Source organism: Saccopteryx leptura, chromosome 5 (assembly GCF_036850995.1).
Source record: "Saccopteryx leptura isolate mSacLep1 chromosome 5, mSacLep1_pri_phased_curated, whole genome shotgun sequence".
Classification (NCBI taxonomy): Eukaryota; Metazoa; Chordata; class Mammalia; order Chiroptera; family Emballonuridae; genus Saccopteryx; species Saccopteryx leptura.
In genome coordinates this window covers 181,565,199-181,592,530 of record NC_089507.1, presented here as the reverse complement: position 1 = coordinate 181,592,530, position 27,332 = coordinate 181,565,199, and the positions used below count along the sequence as shown (strand labels likewise).

The window sequence follows — 27,332 nt, the reverse complement described above, 5'->3', positions numbered from 1 at the left end:
CAACTACCTATGTCCCTGAGGGAGGGGGTCTGAAGACAAGATGGAGGCCCCGTCCTGCAACCTGGGATCACCACCAATAACAAAAATGGGATTGACTGCTACTGTCGGCAGAACAGCTGGGTAATGTCTGATGCTACTAAGGCCCAAATCCCAGCTCAGACTGCCAGCAGGCGTGGGGCTGTTGCAACCATCAATACAAGGCCAATCCCTGCACCTGAGCACCTAGGGCTCCCCTGAAACAGACTCTCGCCGCCATCTTTGTGTTTACACCTGGGCTGCTCATATGTTCCAGTTGGCCTGAGACAGACCCAGCTTCTGTCAAACAAACTGCGTAGGTATTGACAGCCTCTCCTTCCACAGTGTCCTGGCTTGGACAATAGGTTATATAGTCACACAGAGAAGAGCACAGAAGTAGCAGGTGTAGGTAACACAGACAAAGCAAAGTTCCGTTTCCCCAGCTTGTACTTCTGACACTTCCACCAACCAGCAGAATAATCCCAGACAACTGACGTCGGACAAAGCCACAGAAAGCAAAGATCCTGAGCTAACCTGCTCTCTGGAGTAGCTGCCTGGAGTTCCACGCAGAGAAGAATCTAAAGCAGGGGTCCCCAAACTTTTTACACAGGGGGTCAGTTCACTGTCCCTCAGACCGTTGGAGGGCCGGACTATAAAAAAAAACTATGAACAAATCCCTATGCACACTGCACATATCTTATTTTATAGTAAAAAAACAAAACAGGAACAAATACAATATTTAAAATAAAGAACAAGTAAATTTAAATCAACAAACTGACCAGTATTTCAATGGGAACTATGCTCCTCTCACTGACCACCAATGAAAGAGGTGCCCCTTCCGGAAGTGCGGCGGGGGCCGGATAAATGGCCTCAGGGGGCCACATGCGGCCCGCGGGCCGTAGTTTGGGGACCCCTGATCTAAAGGCCACATCCCGGCACAACAGGGAAGGGGGTGCCGTGTTTTATCAGCAATTCTGGTGAGGTTATGGGCAGCACAGGGAGGGGAAGGGAAAGGCAGCCAAGTGCCCTGAATGAGAAACCCTTCAGCTAAACAGGCTCAGTGGGTCCTCTGCTCTGCCAGTTGACCTCTGAAGTACTCAGGAAAGGAGAATGCTTACAGCTATTTGCCATCCCTGGTTTGTCCAACGCCTGTGGTCCAGGGTTATTGTGCCGTGTTGGGGGCAAGGGTCTCCTGGCAAAAGCAGAAGATCAGTATGTCAGGATAAGGGCGCGGGTCAGAAGGAAGAAGCTGCCCCGCGAAGAGTGACTGCACACCACCCTGCAGGGGGTCTCCAGCAGGAGGCTGAGAAGCCCCGCTGCCCCCACAGGGCTACTTCAAGAGTGAGGAGCTTGAGGGGAAATGGACATTTTTTCCTTTGCTCTCTTGAAAGTTTTCCTGTGGAGAAGTAATCTCAAGACTCTTAAGGCCCTGGCCGGTTAGCTCAGCGGTAGAGCGTTGGCCTGGCGTGTGGGGGACCCGGGTTCGATTCCCGGCCAGGGCACACAGGAGAAGCGCCCATTTGCTTCTCCACCCCTCCCCCTCTCCTTCCTCTCTGTCTCTCTCTTCCCCTCCCGCAGCCGAGGCTCCATTGGAGCAAAGATGGCCCGGGCGCTGGGGATGGCTCCTTGGCCTCTGCCCCAGGAGCTAGAGTTTCTCTGGTCACGGCAGAGCGAAGCCCCGGAGGGGCAGAGCATCGCTCCCTGGTGGGCAGAGCGTCGCCCCTGGTGGGCGTGCCAGGTGGATCCCAGTCGGGCGCATGCAGGAGTCTGTCTGACTGTCTCTCCCCGTTTCCTGCTTCAGAAAAATACAAAAAAAAAAAAAAAAAAAGACTCTTAGCCAACAGGAAAGAGGTGTCGTTGCATCCAAATAAGCACTACCCAAAACAAGGTCCCTCCTAAGTCCGGCATTTGGGACCATGATGTCTGAATGGCAAAACAGAGCTGGCATGTGTTGATAGCCCAGCACAAGCAATAAGCTTCATAGTCTAGGTTCTCCCTCCAGATCCTCTATCTTGCAATAGAGGAGTGTTTGAGAGTGTGAGTTCACACAAAGATCTAGCTGAAATGACTAAGTCCAGAAAGAGAATGACAGCCTAAGAAATAGCACGTAGAGGAGGTGTGGGAGAACGCAGTGCAGCCATTTAGTTCAATCCCGTCATTAATCTATTCAAAGCCAAGGGTATGCTCAGCTCACCTTGTTAAGCCGTTCAAGTATTTCTTTCAGCAGCAGCTGACATTCACATTCATTTTCATATCTGCAAATTGGACACATAAGTGAAGGTTGAGCAGTTTCTAGGATTCCACGAGTGTTGATCACACAATCAGCATTACATTTAATCAGATATGAGCACCACACCCTCCCCTTGAGAAGAGGTTCCTAATTTTAGCTAATGCTGCATTTCCAAGTCCATTGCTTCCCAACCTCTTTCACATCATGGTGCAGACATGGGCACCACACACGGGGCAACTGGGAGCGGTGAATGGAATGGGGTCTCCCGCCCCCGCCCCCAGAACTTCCCTCCCAGCCACCCCGAGAATGAGGGCAATTCTCATTCTCATCCCAGCACCCCCGGAATCCAAGCGCAGCAGCGGCACAGAGCTGAGGGGCTGCCTGCATGTTCTAAACGGTGGCCTATAATCAGTGGGTCTAGAATATTCACACAACATGAGGGTGATTGACTCTTTCACGGCCCAGCAAGAAATTTCTGGCAGACTGGCACCAGCCTGCAGACCAGCAGTTGGAAAACACTGATCTACGGCAGATAGCATTAACCTGACCGTGTTTGGATTTTCCTGTTCTATTGTATTTATTAACATGTGTCCATGTTTCTGGATTGTCCCATCTCGTCCTCACCAAACCCTAGAAGAAAGCAGTTATTCTTACCACTGACTGTAGGGGTTCAAAACAGGCCTCCCCAAAATGTGCCACTCTAGCATGTGAATTATTTTGACTAAAGGCAATCAAGACCCTGTGGGCACACAAGAAAATTTCACCTCTCCCTTACAGAAGTTAAATTAGGGGCCTTGCCCACAATAAGAGTTGTCACCAGAAAGAACCTTTTATGACCTATCCATAGGGCAGGGCGATCCTGTGGCATCATCCCTGCACACCAAAGGCCTGCCCTGGGCCCGTGAGAAAGACAGAGGGTGCCTCTGGCAGGAAGGTGAGCGGGGACATAAGTACCCCTTCTCGCTTGTCTCAGCTGGGACAAGTGAGGTGCATCCTCCACCCTGCAGGTTAGCCCCTGTTGCCATAGTAGTAACTTGCTGAATAGTGCACTCAGCGTTAGCGCCTTTCCCTTCCTGCCTCTTCCTCACCCTGCAACCTGTGCTCCCAGAGGTCACTTCCCAAATAAGCTACTTGCCCTCAAACCCCTGTCTCAGACTCCACTCCTGGAAGACTCCAAATTAAGAGAGGCAATAAAGTCAGATAAAAATCTAGCCGCACAAGATGTACATTTCACGCCAGGACGTCACATTTAGTAGTTTCTTTTGCGTGTACCTATAATGGAGTCAGAAATTTATTTTTAATGTTTAATTAGCTTTGAGAATAAAACTGTTAATGAGCCCTGGCCGGTTGGCTCAGCGGTAGAGTGTTGGCCTGGTGTGCAGGAGTCCCAGGTTTGATTCCCGGCCAGGGCATACAGGAGAAGCGCCCATCTGCTTCTCCACCCCTCCCCCTCTCCTTCCTCTCTGTCGCTCTCTTCCCCTTCTGCAGCCAAGGCTCCATTGGAGCAAAGTTGGCCTGGGCACTGAGGATGGCTCCTTGGCCTCTGCCCCAGGCGCTAGAGTGGCTCTGGTTGCAGCAGAGCAACGCCCCAGATGGGCAGAGCATCACCCCCTGGTGGGCATGCCAGGTGGATCCCAGTCAGGCACATGCAGGAGTCTGACTACCTCTCCGTTTCCAGCTTTGGAAAAATACAAAAAACAAACAAAAACTGTTAATGAAACCTAATTTTTTTCATTGTTTTTTCCTGCTAGAAACATCTTAAGAATTTCTAAAGCTTAAAAACAAGTTTGATAAAACAACATATGTTTTTAAAACAACATATGTATTTTTCACACTATAGAAAAGTCTAGATATTAAAGAAAGTGACTTCATTATAAAAAATTCACTAGAATTCAAAATATGTTCATGTATATTCATACAAGTGACCATATAAGTGAATTCATAATGAAAAAAACACTTTGGCTTGAATTATCCGATTGTTTTACATAATTATTTTTGTTTTCAGCAATTTGGATAATTGATCATATTCACCATTGTATTTTGATGGTTTTATTTGTTTTTATTTAGTTTTATTGTATTCAGTCTTTCTTTTTTTTTTTCTCTGAAGTTGGAAACGGGAAGGCAGTCAGACAGACTCTCGCATGCGCGGGACCGGGATCCACCCAGCATGCCCACCAGGGGGCGATGCTCTGCCCATCTTGGGGCATCACTCTGCCGCAATCAGAGCCATTCTAGCGCTTGAGGCAGAGGCCACAGAGCCTTCCTCAGCACCCAGGCAAACTGTTCCAATGGAGCCTCGACTGCGGGAGGGGAAGAGAAAGACAGAGGGGAAGGAGAGGGGGAGAGGTGGAGAAGCAGGTGGGCGCTTCTCCTGTGTGCCCTGGCCAGGAATCGAACCCGGGACTCCCACACTCCAGGCCGACGCTCCACCACCGAGCCAACCGGCCAGGGCCTGTATTCAGTCTTTCTTTGACATGCTAAAGGCCTGATTTAAAATTACTCAACTATCCTTGTGAAATAATTCACATGCCAGAGTGGCACATTTTGGGGAGGCCTGCTCTGAACCCCTACAGTCAGTGGTAAGATTAACTGCTTTCTTCTACGGTTTTGTGAGGATGAGATGGGGCAATCCAGAAACATGGACACATAGAAAATATGCCTAACATGGCTGCATATACCTTCGCATTTCTGTGTAATTTTCACCTGCTTTGGCTGGTCATCAACTCTGGAATGTGACACCAAACTCAGTGTGTGTATATTCATGCATGTGGATGGCTATGGTTCTTATAATAATTTTCAAATCCCACTACTCCAGTCAGAATATCAAAACTTCTCCAGGAGGGCAATGAAAACAAAGTAATGGGAATTATTAAATAAATCACAGAGCCTGAGGGACTGTTCCATGGCGGGGACACAATTCAGAACCAAGTGAAATCAGGGAAAGTCCCTGTGGCTATTCCTTCACTGAGGGCTCAAGGGAATCAGACTTGCCCCGCCAAGTCTGATTCACAGTCGGCTGTGGTCTATCCGGCTGGTCCATGGAGCTGGGTGTCCGAACCAGTGTACACTTCCTTTTGCCCTAGAGAACATGAGCTTCAATTGAATAAAGTCTAGGTCCTATCACTGGACCTTAGATAGTGTTCTAGAAAGAGAATGGACCCAGGGCAAGGAAACCTGAGTTCAAGTCCTGCCACTCAAAGCCTCAGTTTTCCCATGAAGGGCTGTAACAGGTGAATTTGCAGGTCCCTTTTTCCAGCCCCAAATATTTTTCTCTGGATCAAAACCAGAAACAGGAGGACTGATTAAAATGGAATCAATGATACATTAAATAACATGCCCAAGATTCGGACTGAAAAAGTTGAACTCAAACAGAGAACATGGCTGGAGAAAGCCCTCTGGCTATCCTAGACCGGGCTATTCATTGGAATTATCAGTGGAGCTCAAAAAAGTTAAAATTCCTGAACCCCACCTCAGGTCCAGGGTGGGGCCTGGACATCTATATATTTTAAATCAATCTATATCATTTTTAAATGGATAAACCTCTTACATGCTGAGACACTATTTTAAAACTACACAAAAACAGATTCAGTTCAAGTCTGCGCCCCCCCGCCACCTGTCTCCCATTGTCCTGTTCCCACTCCCTTATCCCCCACGTGTAACCAGTGTCATTAGTTTTCTGTGTGTTTCTTCCTCTTTTTCCTTATGCGAGCAAAAAATTTCTACTCTTCCCCCTTTCTTTTTTCAATAAATGATAACACACTATTCTTGCTTTTACAATTGCACAGTATCACCATTCTATAATCTGTCTCCTATTAAACAGGCATTTAGGTTCGTCCCAGGTTTTCTGCTACTGCAGAGCACATGGCAGTGAATACCCTTGCAGGCATGCCACTTGACACCTGGAGTGTCAGTAAATTCTTTGAAATGGCCTCGCTGAGTCAAAGAGCACACACATTTATATCTGGAAAAAATGGTGACAAATTGCTGAGTATCTTTTTTCTTTTCAATAGCTGATTTTAACACATTATTCACTCTGTCAAAGGGGGCACCATGCCCTGGACCAGAGATTCTGAAGCTTCAGTGTTTAACTTCTTAAACTACAAGTCACAGGGGAGTCTTATTAAAATGCAGCTTCCCATTCAGGAGCTCTGGGGTGAGCCCAGGGGGTCTCCATTTTTAACAAGCTCCTGAGTGATGCCAATGCTGCCAGTCCATGGACCACACTTTGAATAGCAAGACCCTAGAAAGCACGCACTGAAACAATCTCCAGGTGTTGGCTGTGATGCGGTGAAGTCAGACTGAGCATGCCTAGCACTTCAGTGCAGTCCCACTGATGCCGTTCACTAGCTGAGTGACCTTGCGTCAAATCCCTACATTTTCTGAGCCTCAGTCTCCTCTTCTGTTAAAAGGTGCCAGCAAATACCACCTATAACTGGCTGCAGAGTTAAATAACATTAATGCATCTCAAAAATACGCTGAGCAAAAGAAGCCAGACACATAGGAGTACATCTTTAACATTCCAATTTTTTGTGAAATTCTAGAGCAGGCAAAATTAATATATGGTGATAGAAATGAGAACACTGGGTGCCTCTGGGTTTTTTGGGGGGTTCGGGGGTCGGGATGATAACTGAAGATTGACTTGAAAAGGGTAGAAGGGAACTTTCTAGGGTAGAGGCAATAGCCTGCTTGTTTTGGCACATCCATTTGTCAAAACTCACTGAACTTAAAATCTGTGCATTTTATTATAGTGTAAATTATACCTAAATTTAAAAATGCATTGAAGTAACCAGTACGATCAAAATAGTAGCTAGTCTTCTCTTAAGTAAATGTACCTCGTGCATGCCCCCCACAACCTCCACCCGTAGGAAAGAGGACTGGCAAACCAGAGAGGGCCCTCCAATCTCGGGTCGCAGCCTGCTCTCGGATCTGCGCCACGGAGGCCGCCACCGCCCTGCCTCAGTTTCCCCCCACGGCCGATGCTTACTTGTTACGGTACTCGTCGAGAGCGCGCTGTGCCTCTGCGCCCTGGCGCTCCAGCCAGGTGCGCTCGGCAGCCAGGTCCCGGGCGCGCTGGCAGTTGCCTTCGACGTGGCGGACGAGGGCCTCCTCGGGGCCAGCCCGCTCGCCCAGGCGCTGAAAGGCGTCCAGCTGCCGCCGCAGGACGCCGTGGCGCTGCTCGAGCGCGCGGGCCCGCTGCACGTGCGCGGCCAAGCGCTGGCCAAGCTCCTGCAGCGTCACCAGGCCGGGCGCGGCGGCGGCGGCCGGGCCCTCCGCGGGGCGCTCGGGCACCTCCTCGGCGCGCTCGTACTGCTCCTTGCGGGTCTGGAAGACGTAGCTGCGCCGGTACATGGCTCCTCTGCAGGCCAATGCGCGCAATGGCGGGCTCCGGGGGCCCCTGCCCGAGCCAGCAGCCCGCTAAATAAACATCGGCGGCCCCAGGCAAGCTGCTGGGACGTTCCAGAGCTGGTCAGCTGTCAGCTGTACACGGTGCCCTGCCTCGGAGAGGATAAAAGAGCAGCAGGCATGCCTTTGTGAGCCGGATTAACGCACAATACAGTTCCGGGCTTGCAAGGTTACATTGGGCAATGAGGTTTTTGTTCCGCGATTGTTCAAGTCTGCTGCTCTATGACTGAATTGAGGGTCAGGAGGACAAGAGGACAGGAGGCGCATGACTTTCTTTTGACTGCTTCCACTGGAATTCTGAAGGACGCCCAAGGAAGCTTGTTGAAGTTGGACTAGCTCAAGAGCCCAGGCACCCTGGCTTTGTCTGTCTCTTTCAGCCAACTTTCAATTGCACAACTTTTTAACAATACCATTTTTCCGTATTACATAAGCAATTCATTTTATTTTATTTTATTTATTTATTTAGTCACAGTATAACTTGGCGTTTAGGAACGCTACTTAAGGTAGGGATTCTTAACCATGATATAAAATAAAGTGCCACACCTCAATAAATTGGGAGATGTGTTGCAAGTAGAAAGTTACTTGTGCACATTTCTGAAGGGTCTACTCTTGGTACAAAAACTTAAGGAACAGATGCACAGTTATTATTACAGTGCCACCCTCGCTCTTTGGATTCTGGCGTCCTTCCTGGAGTGGGAGAAACAAGTAGAGCTCCTTCAAGACATTTGCATAATAGATTATTTGAACTGAAGAAAAAATCCTTACAGCCTAAGATGTAATAAATTGGCATACTCTCAATTAAAGATTATAAAATAATTTTTTGGCTGCCATATTTCATTTTAACTTGTATTATAGAATTAACAAATCTAGGCTTTGACAAATCTAAAAGTAAATATGGGTGTTAAAAGAAATAATAGCATTTGATGACAATGTTATTAAATATAAATATTTTGTCATATTCCAATTTAAATTATCAAAAGGCTATTTTTGTAAAAATAAAAATAGTAGAACCATATGATTACCATACTTTCCCATGTATAAGACACACCCATTTTTGAAAAATTTGGGGTCTAAAAACTGGGTGCATCTTAGACAGTAGTTATAGATTTTTTTACTTGCATTTCCCTCTTTTTCGTGCTTGTTTTTGCGCTCATTGTTGAAGACAGTGATTCGTCATCAAACACAGATGAGGACAAGTTAATGGATGGGAATTTTGATAGTGATGAGGAGTTGTATGCTTTTTATGATGAGTAAAAATTGAGTTCAATAACTTTATGTAATACATTTTTTTTCAAATTTCAGGCCCCCAAATTAAGGTGCATCTTATACATGGGGAAATACAGTAACAACTATATGGATTGTGAAATTATTCTATAAACTCATGTTTATCAAAGATCAAGAAAATTACACAGATTTTTGATGGATGTATTCAGGTTTATTATTGCTCCAAAAAGACTAACATAATAGATTCATTCTGGAATGAAGCTGTGTAGGGTCCTAAATTGTGTTGATGGTATGATTATTTTATTTTCTTAAACCATTTAAAAATAAATTTTATGATCAAATCAAGGAGAGCCACATGAGTAAATATGCAGGTGTACATATACCATGCTAATGGCATGGTAAGTTGGTTTCAGGTTTCCCAGAGAGCAAACCAACGTTGAACAAAGTTTATAAAATCATTTATTCCCTATGACATCATGTGTCAGTCAAGTATCACTACAGAACAAGCTGACCCCAAAACTAAGTGGCATACAAGAAGTATCTATTACTACACTCCCAGGTCTACAGGCGTCTAGATAGCTGTCCTTCAAGCTGCAGGTCTGCTGGACAGCTGGAGCAGCTCTGCTCCGAATGTCTTTCATTCTCCTAGAACTGCCAGTGACAAAAGAACAAGAGCAAGTCCAGCCACACAGTTTTATTTCAGACCTTTGTTTGCATCACATTTACTGACATCTCATTGTTCAAAGCAAACCCCACAGCCATAGTCAAAGCAAGAAGGTGGGGAATAGGCATGGCAAGGACACTGGAGTGAAGAATGGAGACCAGAAACTTAGTCTACCATACATAGTAATCCCATTGGAGAAAAATATATCCCAGAAACATAACAGGAAAAAAATGTAATTTCAATTTATTCCAGTAGAACAAATAGTTAGAAGATATCTTCTCATATAACATTGTCTTAGGGAGATCAATATTGAACGTTAAGTTCGAACCCTCAACAGGCAGGAGACAAATTTCTTCCCAACTAATGAAGACACTATCAACATAAGAAACATCCAAACCTGTAGAGAATTTTTGTAAGAGTTTAGCTGAGTCAAACCAAGGACATATGCCAGAGGGCAAGCTCTCAAATACTCCTGAGAATAACAGTTCTACAGCTTCTTTTATGCATTTGTAATTATGGAGGGAACTAAAGAAGACTGGAAAAAGCGAAGCCAAGATTGGATTACAGGATAGTTAAGAAGATTATTTGCTCTCTTGAGTGTTAATAACCCCTCAGAGGGACATTATTTCTGGTATTTCAAAGATATGTTAACCTATCTGCAGAAGAACAATAGACAAGCCTGGGTAATGACTACCCACCATGACCTGCCCAGTTAGGAATTCATGATCAGATCACCCTGTGAGGTTGCTTTCCATAGAACCCCCTATTTTATGTCAACACAAAAAAATCTGGGATAAATTCTAAAGTAGAAATCTTTACAGAACACTGAGGTTTGTGCTAAAGAAGCCTCAGTGAGTAGTATGTGAGTCGGTAGAAAAGTTAGAATTCCAGACATGACAACATAAACTGGGTCAGAGAGCACCTGGTGTGAGGTGCAGTGGCAGGAGCTGTTGAGGTGGGAGTGGCAAGTAGGGGCCACAGAAGGAAAACTTGAGGGAAGGCTGGGCTCCCCATTAGTTGTAGTGGATTGAACAGGGGTGTTATCTCTACTCCCTCCCCTAAAGCTTGTGGGTGAAAAAGGGGCCACATGCCAAACCGGACAAGCTCAGCGGAGGGTCGCCTGGTGGCCTTACAAACTCAGAGAATTAAAGTGAGTACATAGGATAGTCTGAAACTAAAGCTTTCTAACTAAAGCAAGTCGTGGCAGGTAGTCATGTGCTAGGCCGGTATCTTCCCTGACAAAGGTCAGTCATTCCCTTAACTGAGCCTGTCTATTGTCTTTTAGCATCTATGGTAACATACCTTTGGAATGTCAGGGTAATTTCCTTTTTTTCTGGATCCTGCACCACAGCAGAGCAGAGACCACAAAGTCTCTCATTGTTATTGTATTAATTGTTAACTGCTAACTATCCTATATCCACCTGTGTAAAAGAAGGGTCTATTTGTTTTACTTTTTATCCAATCCCAGAGAGCAAAGCCAGCTTTGCTTTCTCCCACCTCCCTAATCTATCACCAATGGTTTTCATGTAATCCCTAATGCCTCCTCCTTGATGGTAACATATAAAATACAGTGCAAAATTGTCATTCTCTGGGGCATCTTCTCAATCCATTGAGACTTTGCTTCCTGGCAATTGTCTTCAGTTTGGCTCGAACAAACTCATAAAAATTCTCTAACAGGTTATGTTGACAACCCCACCAAAAAAAAAATGGTAGCAACAAAAATTTGTTTTGATTAAAACGCCACAAAAATAAAAAAGAAAAGATGTTAGGCAAAATGGTTTATAGTAGCTGACGTGACCAATGCCATCTGAAGAAGCAAATTGCTCTCAGTGACCCGGGAAGAGAGGGCTCGTATCACCTGAAAGGAATGTTCTTATGTGGAAAAGTAGGTCCACTAAATTGTTTACTGCTTTGCAATACACAGCTCTTAACAAGCAGCTGCCTCTTCATTTTAAGCCGCTTGTGTTCTTAGAGACTATATATATATCAAACCTCATTCACTTTCTTGTGTAGAGATTCAATGTCTTGCTGCTGCCCATAAATTCCCTGGATGACTCTATTTATGGACATTTCTGTTCATAAATTCCCTTGATGACTCTATTTAATTCTGGAGTCGTCAGCCTTTTTATTCGGTCTCTTCACCCATCCTCCTTTGGAGGTCAGTTCCTGTACACCTTGGGAAGTTTTCCCAACAAAAGATCACAGTGCACGAGATATCGCAACAAATTTTGAAAGGCTGAGCAGACATTGATTAGTGGCAACTAACTTAGCAGAACGGAGAAAGCTGAAACCTAAGAGCCTGCAGAGAGGAATGGGAAAGGAAAACTAGCTGGTTCATTCAAGACAATCTGAGAAAAGCTTAGGAATTGGATGTACCAGGTATGTCAGAAGGTAGGGGTTGAAGGCTAGAGCTGAAAACCCATTGGGCTGACTGAGTCTGCATAGGAAGCAGTTAGAATTTCATCTCCTGCTGCATTCCTGCATAGCCAGGCAACTAAACCCAACCCCATTATGACCCGAGACCTGGATGTTATTCCCTGGTGAAATTAACCAAGAGAGGTCTTGAGTTCAAGGTCACGAGGCACAGACAAGCGCAGAATAAGGCCACACTGAAACAAGGCCTTACAGGAGCAGATGCCTAAGGAAGCTGAGCTGTATGCCCCCTCCCCATTGCCTGTTCCCCACTCCACCCCCAGGATGCCGGTTGCCTGGCATATATGCCCCAGGCAGTTCTGGGATTATTCTCTAGAGAAACCAAATGACTTCCTAGAAAAAGGTCTCCATTCAGATACTAAATTTGAAATGTTGACTGCTTGGTTTTTGGTTGAACACAACACATGGATGAGTGGTCCAAGGTGATTCAAACCCAAGCTGTTGATCATCAGAGTAAGACCCATCTTATAATAAAAATATCCTTGTTATATCATAGGATTTTCAATCTTTTTCACTTAAGTTTTTGTTTTTGAAATGATGTTTTCCCCAAAAAGTACAGATTTGTATAACTTACATTGTCTTACACTAAAACAATGGTGCTATTATGATATTTTGTCCCCAACTGTTTTTTTGTTTTGTTTTTTATTTTTTGGTTTTTTTGTGGCAGAGACAGGGAGTGTCAGAGAGAGGGACAGATAGGGACAGACAGACAGGAAGGGAGAGAGATGAGAAACATCAATTCTTTATTACGGTTCCTTAGTTGTTCATTGATTGATTTCTCAAATGTGCCTTGACTGGGGGGCTAGAGCAGACCAAGTGACCCCTTGCTCAAGACAGCAACCTTGGGTCCATGCTGGTGAGCCTCGCTCAAGCTGGCGACCTCAGGGTCTTGAACCTGGGTCCTCCACGTCTCAGGTCCTCTATCCATTGCACCACTGGCTGGTCAGGCTGTCCCCATCTATTGATGCTATTAAAAACATAAATATTTTGTAATAAATTTTACTAAAATTAATAGGGTTTTTATCTCCTATGAAAAAAGAAACTAAGTTAATGTAGTTAGCTCTTCTCTGTGGGACAATTGGGGCTGGTCTGTGACTTAGAAAACTGCTATTATGCCTGACCGGTGGTGGCTCAGTTATTGAGCATCAGTCCAGGACACTGAGGGCCCTAGTTAGAAACTGCGGTTGCTGGCTAGAGTGCAGGTTTATTGGCTTGAGCACAGGCTTGCCAGCTTGAGCACAGGGTTGCTAGCTCGCGCACAGGATCCGAAGGTCTCTCTGACTTGAGCCCATAGATCACTGACTTCAAGCCCAAAGGTCACTGTCTTGAGCCCAATGTTGCTGGTTTGAGCAAGGGATCACTGGCTAGGCTTGAACACCCAAGTCAAGGCACATATGAGAAGCCATTAATAAACAACTCAAGTGAAGCAACTATGAGTTGATGCAAAATATTGAATTCTACTTTTTTTTTTTCCAGTGAAAGGAGTGGAAGCAGAGAGAAAGACGTCCACATGCCCAGACCGGGATCCACCTGGCATGCCCACTAGGGGGCAATGATCTTCCCATTTGAGGCCATTGCTCCACTGCTCAGCAATGGAGCCTTTTTTTTTTTTTATAGTGCCTGAGGCAGATGCCACAGAGCCATCTTCAGTCCTGGAGGCCATCTTGCTCCAACCAATCAAGCCATGGCTGTGGGGATAGGGAGGGAGGGAGAGAGAGAGAGAGAGAGAGAGAGGGAGGGAGAGAGAAAGAAGGGGAAGAGGTGGAGAAGCAGTGGTCACTTTAACTGAGCCAACTGGCCATGCCTTTTTTTTTTTTTTTTTAGATTAAGAGGCAAGGTGAGAGAGACACAGCTCCTGTGTGTGGCCGATTGGGTATCAAACCCACAAGCTTGATGTTTGGGAGGATACCCCTAACTGAGCTAACCAGCCAGGACTGAATTCTATTTCTTAATTGGTTATAAAACCTGAAACTGGGGCTAATCCACAGCTGGATTTCCTTTTTAATTGGTTATGTTATCTTAGGCTCCCCAAAGCAGACCTGAGACAAGGTTTAAAAGGTACATAGTTTACTTGGGAAGTAATGCCATGAGGCCCCCGTAGGGAAGTAGGAGAGAGAGAGGCAAGGTAAAGAAGGGTTTGTGATAAAATGCAAGTGTTCGTGGTGGAGAAATGCAGTTTAATACTGCTGGAGACACCAGGAGACAGCTTAGAGCACCTCAGAGCCACCCCACCCAAGAGAGAGGAAGCTAAACATCCCCTACTACTCCCATTGATTCAAGACTGATCTCAGGGACACTTTCGGCCTGCAGAGTAAATTCTGCATAGACTCCAATGGTCAAGAGACCCTGGCCCTGGCTAGGTAGCTCAGTTGGTTAGAGAGTCCTCCTGATATGCCAAGACTGTAGGTTTGATGAGCATGCAGGAATCAGCCAATGAATGCATAGATGAGTGGAGCAGCAGCAGGTCAGTGTTTCTCTCTCTATATCTCTCCCTTCCTCTCCCCCTCTCTAAAATCAACAAATAAAAAATGAAAAAGAAAAGAGAGACACAATTGCTGGCAGTGAGGAGGGGCCAGCAAGCATGGACATGGTCAGTGCCCATGGGCAGGGTGTCCACAGGGGCTCCTACAGCAGTTTAAGGAGAACTGCATGCTCATTACTCCATTGGTTCTTTGCATGGTCCCTGCATTTCTGGGACTCTTTTTCCTGTTTAAACAGGTAGAAGCAGGATCTATGCACTACATATTTCCACAGTTTCACAGAAGAAACAACATATCCATGTATGTTAATATCTTCTTTCTTGTTAAGATTAATAAAAATTAAATACCATCTACTATAACCATTCTGCTTCTGTTTTACAAATTTTTTAGAATACTTTGTGTAACTTGCCTTTTTTTTGTAACTTGCTTTTTTAAAATTTTTTTATTTTCTTTAATTCATTTTAGATAGGGAAGAGAGAAGAGAGAAAGGGGGAGAGGAGCAGGATGCCTCAATTCCCATATGTGCCTTGACCAGGCAAGCCTGGGTTTTGAACCAGCAACCTCATCATTCCAGGTCAAAATTTAATCCACTGTACCACCACTGGTCAGGAATAACTTGCCTTTTGATCAATATCATAAATAGTGTTTTATAGGCTCCATTTGTTTTAATTAAGCATTACCTTCACTTCAAGTATTTTTTTTACGTGCATGTTATTCCAACACAGTCAGTGGGAGTCCCACTGACTGGCTCCTTTGTTCTTTCAGCAATGTCTCTAATGTTCTTGAAGGCATCCTTGCTTTCTAGAAACAAGATTTACTAGACACACCTGCCTTTTTCAAACCCCAACATATGGAACTTCCACCAAAGATGATCTGCTTTCTTTGGGTAAAAAACTGATTTTGACGGGCATTTTGGATGCATATACAAGTTAGTGGTAGGTAAAAGTCCTGCTGCTATTGCTGCAGTATTAGCCACTTTTAAAAGGAATAGAGATACCCGACCTGTGGTGGCGCAGTGGATAAAGTGTTGACCTGGAATGCTGAGGTTGCCAGTTTGAAACCCTGGGCTTGCCCAGTCAAAGCACATACAAGAAACAACTACTATGAGTAGCTGTTTCCTGCTTGTATTTCCCTTTCTCTCTCAAATCAATAATAAATAAAATCTTTTAAAAAATAAAAGTAATGGAGAGCCCTGGCCAAGTAGCTCAGTTGTTTAGAATGTCATTCTGATAGCCAAGATTGTGGGTTGGATCCCTGGTTAGGGCACATACAAAAATCAACCAATGAATTCATAGAAAAATGAAACAACAAACTGATCTCTCTCTCTCTCTCTCTCTCTCTCTCTCTCTCTCTGCTTCCCTCTTGCTCTCTCTCTAACAATCAGTTTAAAAAATAATAAAAGGAATGGAGGGTAGGTCTTACGATTTCTCATCATGAAGTAAAAACAATTTTTTGTGTCAATATGAGATGATGGATATTAACTAAATTTATTATGGTAATTATTTCACAATATATGTGAGTCAAAGTATTATGCTGTATACCTTAACCTATATAGGGCTGTATGTCAATTATATCTCACTAAAAATGCCAAAAAAAAAAAGTGATAGAACTAAGATATATATGAAGTTATACTAGTTATTGAAATAATTCTTATAGCATATGGAACCATTGGTTATTAATATTTTCTTCCAATCTAAGTCTCTTTAAAAAATTAAAGTGACAAAGGAACTGAAGCATTTTAACATTTAGAAATGAGTATTGAGGTAGGGGATATATTTCTCTTAAAAAGTTGGAGGAGCCTGACCTGTGGTGGCGCAGTGGATAAAGCATTGACCTGGAAATGCTGAGGTCGCCGGTTCGAAACCCCGGGCTTGCCTGGTCAAGGCACATATGGGAGTTGATGCTTCTAGCTCCTCCCCCTTTCTCTCTCTCCCTCTCTCTCTCCTCTCTAAAAATTAATAAATAAAATTTTTAAAAAACCTTTAAAAAAAAAAAAAAAAAGTTGGAGGAGGCCTGACCAGGTGGTGGGGCAGTGGATAGAGTGTCAAACTAGGATGCAGAAGACCCAGGTTCAAAACCCCAAGGTCGTAGGCTTGAGAATGGGTTCACCAGCTTGAGCGCAGGGTCACCAACTTGAGTGTGGGATCATAGATATCACCCCATGGTCGCTGGCTTGAGCCCAAAGGTTGCTGGTTTGAAGCCCAAGGCCACTGGCTTGAGCCCAAGGTTGCTGGCTTGGGCAAGGTGTCACTTGCTCTGCTATAGTCCCCGGGTCAAGGCACATATGAGAAAGCAATCAATGAACAACTAAGATGCAGCAACGAAGAATAGCTCACTTTTGATTATCAAATGAAAGATTGGAGTTTATCTACAGATTCCATTGACTATATAACCCAGCCAAAAAGAGTCAGAACTGTGTGCAAATGTGGAGCTGTGACTTACAGAATTTACCTCAACTGAATTTTCAGAAAATAGAGTTGATGATAATTGTGTTTTCTTTTCCTAATGTTAACATTTTTGAAAAATAAGTATATGGGACTCTTTTCATATTATCAAGATTGTACATTATATTAATTTATAATTCCCGTTTCAAACTATTGGCCACAGTGCATTACCAATGCTTCTGAAGATAGGAGTAACTGGTCACAAAAACTAATTTGAAATATACTTAATTAGAAATTTCCCTTCAAACAAGAAAAGGAAACTATTTACAGATTAGCATATTTTAAGAAGTCTGCGTGGATTGAGAAATGTCTCCTTCAGTGTTTTAAGTGTTAAACTGATAATGTCATAATCGCTAAGATCAAACATTCAACTGGCCATATACCTTAAATTCAGAGAAATAGTTAACTCAGTTTGGACAAATATACAAAATTCTATTTTTGTTACTATGTTGCATTCTTGTTTACCTATTTATTATTTTAAATACTGTACTTGAATTGGAGACAGGTGATACTGAATTATACTCTATTTTCTCTCTCTTTCATTAAAACATTGGGATCTTGATACAGGAATCTAAGGTCTAAAATTAAATGTGAAAAAAAAAGTCAAGATACATTCTGAGTTTGCTTGGGGTTTTCTAGAGGCATCTGTGAAGAGAATTCCACAGATGTTGGGTCTCTGCTGTTTACTAGTTGCATGGTCTTGAACAGTTTAGTTAACCTGTTTTCTAAAATGATAGATTTGAGCTGAAGAATCTCTCTAAGATCACCCTCCTGCTTAATACAGGTGGAATTGTGTCCTTCAAAATTCATATGTTAAAGCCCTAAACCCCAGCACCTCAGAACATTACTGTACTGTATTGGGAATAGAGCCTGTAAAAAGGTAATTAAGATAAAATGAAGTCAAATGGGTCAGTGTGCCCTAATGTAATATAACTGATGTCCTTCTTTTTTTAATTTTCTGATTTTAGAAAGAGAAAAAAAACATTGATTTTGCTGTCCCGCTTACTTATTCATTGGTTGATTTGTATGGGCTCTGACCAGGGATCAAACCCACAACCTTGGTGTATCAGGATGCCCTAACCAACTGAGCCATCCAGCCACAGCCTTACACTAGGGTCCTTATAACAAGAAATGACAACACAGACAGATACAGAGAAAAGTCCATGTGAAAATACAGGGAGAAAGCAGCCATCTCCATGCCAGGAAAGGAGGCCTCAGAAAAAACAACCTCACTAACACCATGACCTCAGACTTCTAGTTTCCAGAATTGTGAGAAAATAACTATCACCTAAACTGTGATACTTTGTTATGGCAGCCCCACCAATTTATACAATGCCCAACAGCCTGACTCTGTATGATCTATATATAGCCCACCCTTTCCCCAGGACACACAAATGTCTGCCACTAGAGGGCCACGCTGCCCTGAGAGTGAACACCCTGGCAGCCGGCCCCCGTGGGTGATTGCAGATAGAGGGCGCACAGGCCTTTCCACCAAACTGGATAGACTCAAAAGGCAAGTAAGCCTGGAAAGGCTCATTTCAAGGATGGTAGCCAGAAACTCTGGAGTCAAAGGGCAGACACCTGTCTCCTGATCCCTGCTCCCTTAAATTGGCCTCTCCATCAGGCCCCAGGCTCTAAAGACCTGTTGTAAATCACGGTCAGCTACCCTCTACAGCAGTGGTCCCCAACCTTTTTTGGGCCATGAACCGGTTTAATGTCAGAAAATATTTTCATGGACTGGCCTTTAGGGTGGATGGATAAATGTATCACATGACTAAGACAAGCGTCAAGAATGAGTCTTAGACGGATGTAACAGAGGGAATCTGGTCATTTTTTAAAAATAAAACATCGTTCGGACTTAAATATAAATAAAACGGAAATAATGTAAGTTATTTATTCTTTCTCTGTGGACCAGTACCAAATGGCCCACGGACCAGTACCGGTCCACAGCCCCGGGGTTGAGGACCATTGCTCTACAAGGTGAATCAACCCGAAGGGTAGCAAGAGATTGAGAAACACACTCAGAAGCAAGGCACTCTCTCACACACGTAGTTGGCTCTGAAGACTTTTTTAAAAATGAAGCCCATAGATTCAGACAGCATCAAAGGCCGGAGGGCGCTAAGTACTCAACTTGCTTTTCTAGGGTCTAATAAAATAACTGAAGCAAGTATTTGTCTGAAGACAGATGTGTTCTCAATAGTCTTTGATTGATGGGCCTAACAAAAGGTATGGAAACTAAAGACAATATATGATCCTACCCTGGTTGGGTAGCTCAATTTGTTAGAGTATCTTCCCAATATGCCAAGGTTGTTGGTTCCTGGTCAGGCCACATACAAGAACCAACCAATGAATATATAAATAAGTGGAACAGCAAATCAATGTTTCTGTCTCTTCCCCCTCCCCTTTACTCTCTCCCTGAAGTCAATTTTTTTGTTTTAGAAATTAATAACGACAATTTATGATCCTGGATAGGATTCTAGACCAGAAAAAAAACTATAAAAGAATATTATTGTGGCCTGACCTGTGGTGGCGCAGTGGATAAAGTGTCGACCAGGAAATGCTGAGGTCGCCGGTTCGAAACCCTGGGCTTGCCTGGTCAAGGCACATATGGGAGTTGATGCTTCCAGCTCCTCCCCCCTTCTCCCTCTCTGTCTCTCCTCTCTCTCTCTCTCTGTCTCTCCCTCTCCTCTCTAAAATGAATAAATAAATAAATAAATAAATAAATTTTAAAAAAGAATATTATTGTGATGCTGGATGAAATTTAAATATGGAATATGGTTTAGATAACCATATTGTGTTAAAACTCCTCATGTTGATAAGTGTACTATGTTATGTAAGAAAATGACTTTTTCTTAGGAAATACACACTAGTTTAAGAAATAATGAAGCACAATGTTCAGCTTATTCTTAATAGTTCAGAAAATATATAATATAATGTATATATATATTAATATTATATACACACACATAAATAATTACATAGAATAATAAAATAAATGAAGTAAAATGTAAATATTGGTAGATTTGGGTGAAGGGTATATGAAAATTCCCTGTACTCTTCCTACAACTTTTTTGTAAGTTTTAAATTAGAACATAAGAAGAAGTTACTGCCCTAAATCTCAAATACCTCTTGGAAAATTGTATTGAATAAAAAAATTTTTTTTTCTGAAGTGAGAAGTGGGGAGGCAGAGAGACAGCTTCTCTCATGCGCCCGACCAGGATCCTCCCAGCATGCCCACTAGCAGGCAATGCTCTGCCCATCTGGGGCATTGCTCCATTGCAACCGGAGCCATTCTAGCACCTGAGGTGGAGGCCATGGAGCCATCCTCAGAGCCTGGGCCAGACGCTGTGGAGCCATCCTCAGTGCCCAGGCCAACTTTGCTCCAATGGAACCTTGGCTGTGGGAGGGGAAGAGAGAAAGGGGGGGGAAGGGTGGAGAGCAGATGGGCACTTCTCCTGTGTGCCCTAGCCAGGAATCGAACCTGGGACTTCCACACGCTGGGCTGACACTCTACCACTGAGCCAACCAGCCAGGGCAGGAATAGATATTTCTTAGTGATGGCAAGAAAATGCAAAAATGTTGTTTTGATTCAACAGATGGCATTTGGTCTCAGCAAACAGGATTTCATTGATGACATTGATAGGAGTTTAACATCACTAATGATTAAAAGGTTTTGAGAAGTCCTACACTTGCCTTCCTTGAACACAAGACAATGGGGCACAGCCTTGGAATGCTGTGGAGATATTATGGCAGCAAATCATCCATCTTCACTCCAGTTATGCATGAAATGTAGCCATACCCATGACTTTACAGATGCACAATGAGTCACTATCCCAGCAGGTACCACCCTCAGGATGGAGTTTGAAGAAGCCCCTTTCACTGTCACAATTTCTTGTGATTTAAATCTAGCCATGTTATTCATATTTCTGCTCCATACTTCTCTATATCATTAAACAGACCTACTACCACTCTCAAGTTGGATCAGCCTCCATCTGAACCATGGCCCCTTTTCTTCTAGGAATAGATTATCAAGTGGTTTGATGTATCATGCAGACATGATTGGCCAACTGGTATGCCAACTTTGCCCTAAAAAAGGGATGTTCTAGACCCTGCTTTGTACCACTTAGGAAATAGACCCCAAGAAATTTGGCACACATTCCCATGAAGGTATTTCCAATAGAAATATTGATCAATGTCACCCCATTAAAATTAGTTTAAAAATAGAAATATCTATTTATAGATTTAAACATGTATTTGTAATATCCATTGTTTGTATAGATCCATATCTCCTTTCCTATTGCTACCAAGAGGAACTGATTAAACTATTTCACAAGAGATGCTCTATCTTCCAAAAATTACCATTTTTCAGCTTTGACCCGAAATTAAGAGGAATGATATCCTAAGCTATTTTACAGCTATTTTCAGATTCTGTACACAGTTTAAAAGTACAGTAAGGGGGAGATGGAAAAAGAATAAAAGTACAATTAAAGAACAAGACTGTACATTGAAGCCCTAATTTTTAACTCTCAGACCTAAAATCCATGTAAAGTTTTCTAATGAAATCTTTTGTGTGTGTGTGTGTGTATGTGTGTGTGTGTGTGTGTGTGTGTGTATGTGTGTGTGTCTGACAGAGCAGAGAGAGAGAGACAGAAAGAGGGACAGATAGGGATAGACAAGAAGGGAGAGAGATGAGAAGTATCATCTCTTTGCTGTGGCTGGCTCCTGAGGCTCCTTAGTTGTTCACTGATTACTTTCTCATATGTGCCTTGACTAGGGGGCTACAGCAGAGCTAGTGACCCCTTGCTCAAGCCAGTGACTTTGGGCTCAAGCCAGTGACCTTGGGCTTCAAGCCAGTGACCTTGGGCTCAAGCCAGCGACCATGGGGTCATGTGTATGATCCCATGCTCAAGTCTTATGAGCCCACACTCAAGCCGACGACCTCGGGGTTTCAAACTTAAGTCCTCCACGTCCCAGTCTGACACTCTAACCACTGCACCACCGTCCTGTCAGGCTCTAATGAAATCTTTAATAAGAGCTGGTACGCAGAAGATTACCATTGTTTGAAAGGCACAGGGCTCGGCCTAAAATTTAAAGAACTACCTCTTCCACCAAACTGTCCTGTTATCATTTGGAAAAGGACGATGTGTGATGTGAATACTAACCTGCTCATGGTTGAGGCCTACTGACTTTCACTCTATTTATTTAAAATTTCTGTCATCTGGATTTTCTTCTCACCCAGCAGATATCATCTTTTTCTTCACCTGCCTCTGTCCCTCAAATAGGATATCAACATCTCCTTTAGTCATTTGCACCATTCATTCAACTGGTCATGTATACTAACGTGTGAACTGGTTCAGTTCCACACACCCATGCCCCTCTTCAGCTTAGCCAAGATGCCCTCAGGCTAAGGCTCTACCTCTCCATTATCCTAGTAGAACTGGCCATATGATTAATCTGACTAGCCTGCAGATCTTTGAGGGCACAGTTGAGTTCAATGCTGTTCATTCCCCAGTGGCCACCCTTCACCAGAGGATCACCCAAGGAAACCATCTTCCATCTTTCCCCAGGCTTTCCAAACCCTAAAAGGCTGGTCCTCCCAAATTGCATATCTGCCTCCCTTCCTGTAGAGTTTGGCAAATGGGAGTCACTGGCAGGAGATCAGACAGACATCCTTTGTGCTTCCTTCTCCCTCAAGGCATAATCACCACTTCATGGTTCCATCCTCTGCTCCTTTTGGCATAGGGACAGTGACAACTTCCTGCTCGCGCTAGTTCCTGGAGCATCACCATGCTTTGTTGATTTCCTTAACCCTGCTCATAACTCTGGATAGTCCCTTCATTCAGTTCTCCTCAGTTAAACCCTTTGTTTATGCCATTTATATCCTGCTGGATACGGAAGAGCCCTGACAGATACAGTATCTCATTTATCAACTAGTAAATCTTCAGACACAAAGTAGGTGCTTAATAAAATGAATCAAAGAATGAATGAATCTTAGATAGACATTTGAAGTGATGGTTTTTGAGTGCTGGGTGGTTCATCTTGAAACTTTTAAGTGGGGAAGGTGAACATTACTTGGCCAAAGATGAACCACGAAGCCCTTAACAACAGCTGTACCAAAAGCCTGGTCCTCTCACACCACATTTGCTGACTGGGCTGTTTCGAAGGGCATGGTCAAATTTAGTAGCAGCCCTAAATTAGAATGTACTCTGCAGTCTGCTGTGATAACTAGGTTTCTGTAGGTCTCTCATCATTAGAGGAAATATATAGGGACAGAACAAAAGTATATTCATTTAGAAAGCAAACAGTGCATCAGTCAGCAGAATGACTGTAGTTACAAGACACACTAAAAGGAAAAATTAGTTCCTTGGAAAAGAGCTTTTTATTTTCAGAAGATGAAAAAAAAGAAAAAGAAATGTCCCCAAGTGATAGATAATGAAGATGCTTCCCAGGCATTCTCAAAGGCTGCGGCTTTCCAGATGTAAACCTAAAACAAAACTCGTTACAAAGGGTGGCGTGCAACTTTGATTCCAGCTGCGTATTTGGTTTTGTGGACAGCCTTGGCTGAGCCTAGCAGTTTAAATTCAAGCCGCAGAGCCGTGAGTGGCCCCTGCTTCTAAAATGTCTCTGGACTGTCCTCAATGACTCTAATTGTATGACTTAGTATCTGTAAGGACAACAAGTAAACAGGATATTTGGGACCAAATTCTCCCAAGGTACATTATTTTTTCAAGGTAACCTGCGTTTTCGGGCAACACACACATTGGATCTGAAAGTGCCATTTGCCAGGATTTGCTACATGAAGTCACCTTGAAGATCAATTCCAAGGCATCATAGAGCCAACAACGCCACAGGCAGGTTTCCAAGCCTGCATGTGGGGCATTGTTTGGCTGAGTCACCTGCAGTGTTGTTCGAGAGCTGCCTCTTAAAAGCTCATAAGAGCCAACTGTTAAATTTTCATGAATTTTGGGAGTTGGGTGACACCACATTGGTAGCTTGGGTTGGGAGTATTTACACCACAGGAATTGAGAACCACTGTAAACCAGGATATTTCTCCCCCTTGAAAGCCAGTTGTTTAACATTTACCAGCATCACATTACTATAAAATATATAATATAGAGCCATCTCTCCAGTGGCTAAAATTGCTAAAAAGACACTTTTCGTGTCCTGCTGATTTCTGCAAGCTCAAAGAAGAGAATCAGTTCTCCCGAGTATATTATTTAAAACAAGTTCCTAAATTTAAATGTTCAGTTTTTTAAAAATTGGACTAGAAGGCCCTGGCTGGTTGGCTCAGTGGTAGAGCATTGGCCTGGCATGCAGGAGTCCCGGGTTCGATTTCCAGCCAGGGCACATAGGAGAAGCGCCCATCTGCTTCTCCACCTCTCTCCCTCTCTGTCTCTCTCTTCTCCTCCCGCATTCAAGGCTCCACTGGAGCAAAGTTGGCCCGGGCGTTGAGGATGGCTCCATGGCCTCTGCCTCAGGCACTAGAATGGCTCTGGTTGCAACAGAGCGATGCCCCAGATGGGCAGAGCATCGCCCCCTGGTGGGCATGCCGGTGGATCCCGGTCAGGCACATGCGGGAGTCTGTCTGATGACCTCCCTGTTTCCAGCTTAGGGAAAAATACAAAAAAAAAAAAAAAAAATTGGACTAGAATTAGAGTATACAGCCTGAGAAAATGAGTTGCTTTGATTTCAAGTTGGCTCAAGAAGTTTCTGAGAATTAATTTATGATATATTGCCTTATAAAGTTAAAATGCCTTTCAAAATTTTATGGGGCCTCTTCAAAAACTTGGGAAATCAGCCAGTAAATTAAAGTGCATGCCTATAAAGAAAGAAAGACATTTAGCTCAAAATGGTTTAGAACCAGCTGGAGAAACTAGTCTCTATTTCAGTGGAAAGGGAGGGAGCAGTCCCTTGCTAATCTCAAGATCTTTTTTTTTTCCCCCTGAAATAATGGCTGACTATTTGCTCTGTTGTTTTTGGACAAGTCTTTTACCAAAACAAAAATTTTGCAACTGCAATGACCTACCTTGGGAAACAATTTTATAACATTTTCTAGGAACCACAAAACATTTGTTTTACTCTTTCTAAAGACCAGCAGTGGACTAGGAGGAGAGCATAATATTTTGGCTCACAACAGAGAAAATACTTGATAAGGTCAGCAGCTGGAAGAATAGCTCAGTTCAATGAAGGGTCATCCAGCGGCCAAGAAATATTGTCTTCCAAACCAGTAATGAACATGCCTCAGACAATATCACAAACAGCTAAAATCCTGGATCCATTCAGCTGGTTATTAGGGAATAAATGGTGACCTTTATCTACCATACGGTAGATTGTAAGCTAGGCAGCTAGTTTGGACAAAAACGATGCGCACACTGGTTAGCTGCAAAAACAGATTTACATTTTAGATCAGTGGTCCCCAACCTTTTTTGGGCCACAGACCGGTTTAATGTCAGAAAATATTTTCACAAACCAGCCTTTCGGGTGGGACGGATAAATGTATCACGTGACCGAGACAAGCGTCAAGAGTGAGTCTTGGATGTAACAGAGGAAATTTGGTCATTTTAAAAAAATAAAACATCGTTCAGACTTAAATATAAATAAAACAGAAATAATGTAAGTTACTTATTCTTTCTCTGCGGACCGGTACCAAATGGCCCAAGGACCGGTACTGGTCCACGGCCCGGGAGTTGGGGACCACTGTTTTAGAACCAAGAGAAAACATCTTGACGTAGTTGGGGACAAAAAGAAAAGTTTCTTGCAGTGACCTAGGTTTCAGTTGGATGAGTGCAGCCAATCCAAGTGAGGAAACATGATTAGTGCTGATAGACTGCAAAAAGTATCTATCAGAAAGTGCTCTCACAAAGCCTATTAAATATGTACCACTGAAGATATTTTCAATAAACTGATGCATGTGGAACAGGACATACCATGGTGAAAAGCATGGATAGTTGAGTTAAATAGTCTAGTTTTAAATCCTTCGTGACCCTGATATCTCTAAGGCTCACATGCCTCATCCATAAACTGGAGGTGATAGTTGTGCCCAAAAGACTTGCTGTGAGAGTTCAACGATCTACTTAGAATAGTGTGTGGCACCTAGTAGGAGCTTAATAAATACAAGCCATCATTTTTAACATGTAGCCTGACGTATGTGTCTTGGTTTAGAGTTCCCCAGAGCAGACACTAAGGCAAAGATTCGAGCACAAGTAGTATATTTGGGAGAGGATCCTGGCACACGAGTAGGCAAACGGGGAAATGAGGCCAGAAAGGGAAGGCAGCCAATCATTGGGATATTACCGCTGTGGGTGACTGGAGCTCACTGCGTCGGGGGACTCTAGGAGACAGCAGGATACACCACAGAGATACCCCACCCAAGGGGTGAGGCAGCTGGGTACTATCCCCCAAGTCCCTGCCCATCTTTGGTTGAAGGCTGCTCCTAAAGGCATGAACACTCTAGGGTCTGGGACAGAGAATAGCAGGCAGTTCAGAGTAAGCAGCCTTTCACATTAGAAATAAGTGCTAAGGGGACATGAGAGGGCCAGCAGCAGCTGCTAGACTTCTATGTCATTGTTTTCAGAACATTAAAGGAACTGAAGTTTCCTCTCTATATTTGTTTTAATAGGCCAACCCTCTAGTGACAATAATGTAACAAATCAAAACAAAAGCCTGCCTGGTCTGTGGTGGTTCGGTGGATAGATCATTGACATGGAATGCTGAGGTCACTGGTTCGAAACCCTGGGCTTGCCTGGTCAAGGCATATACGACAAGCAACCAATGAACAACTAAAGTGAAGCAACTATGAGTTGATACTTCTCACTTCCTCCTGCCTTGTCTCTCTGTAAAATCAATAAATAAAAATCTTTATTAAAAAAAACAACACTGTGTTCATTCTATGCTAGTTTTAATGGAGGTATTACAATAAGAAATAAATTATGTAACTTCAAAAAATGTAGATGTAAGGTCCCATCAAATCAACACAGCATTGGGAGTAATATATGGAGTTTAAAACCTAATTCTGCTTTCAACTGCTTACCTCTTCCTCACTATCCATTGCCTGAAGCAAGGGGCATATCTTATGTTTTTTACTTCATTGGACTAGCCAAGCCTTCATGAAAAAGGGAATCATCCCTCTTTTCCCCCCTGTCACCAAGCTTCTAGCAGGCCATGTTTTTTAAGACAAATGCCATCTTGTGACTTTCCCATGCAGCTAGAGGTTCAAATACTAAACAATAATTAATACCCATAAACTCCATTCCTAAATTAAGAAATGTATCTGTTACATAATCTCATCATTTGTGTCTTTTTCTAATGAAAAGAGGAAAGTCTGTGTATATTGCCAACATTTCTACAACAAACACAGTCATTTACCACATAATGGCATTTCAGTCAACGATGGACTGTGTATATGGTAGTGGCCCCATAAGATTATAATAGAGCTGAAA

The 27,332-nt window shown here is 43.4% G+C and overlaps 1 protein-coding gene across 1 annotated transcript in view; it reads right to left on the bottom strand.

Annotated features, from left to right (window-relative positions):
* The window catches only part of BFSP1 (beaded filament structural protein 1), a 36,445-nt gene extending 28,762 nt beyond the window's left edge, over positions 1–7,683 (bottom strand). The window contains exons 1-2 of the mRNA XM_066387097.1: positions 7,230–7,683; positions 2,210–2,270 (exon numbers count right to left, since the gene is read on the bottom strand). Coding sequence (XP_066243194.1) covers positions 2,210–2,270; positions 7,230–7,594 — 426 coding nt within the window. The 5' untranslated portion in view covers positions 7,595–7,683. The remainder of the gene's footprint in view (positions 1–2,209; positions 2,271–7,229) is intronic.
* Between the last annotated feature and the right edge of the window lie 19,649 nt (positions 7,684–27,332).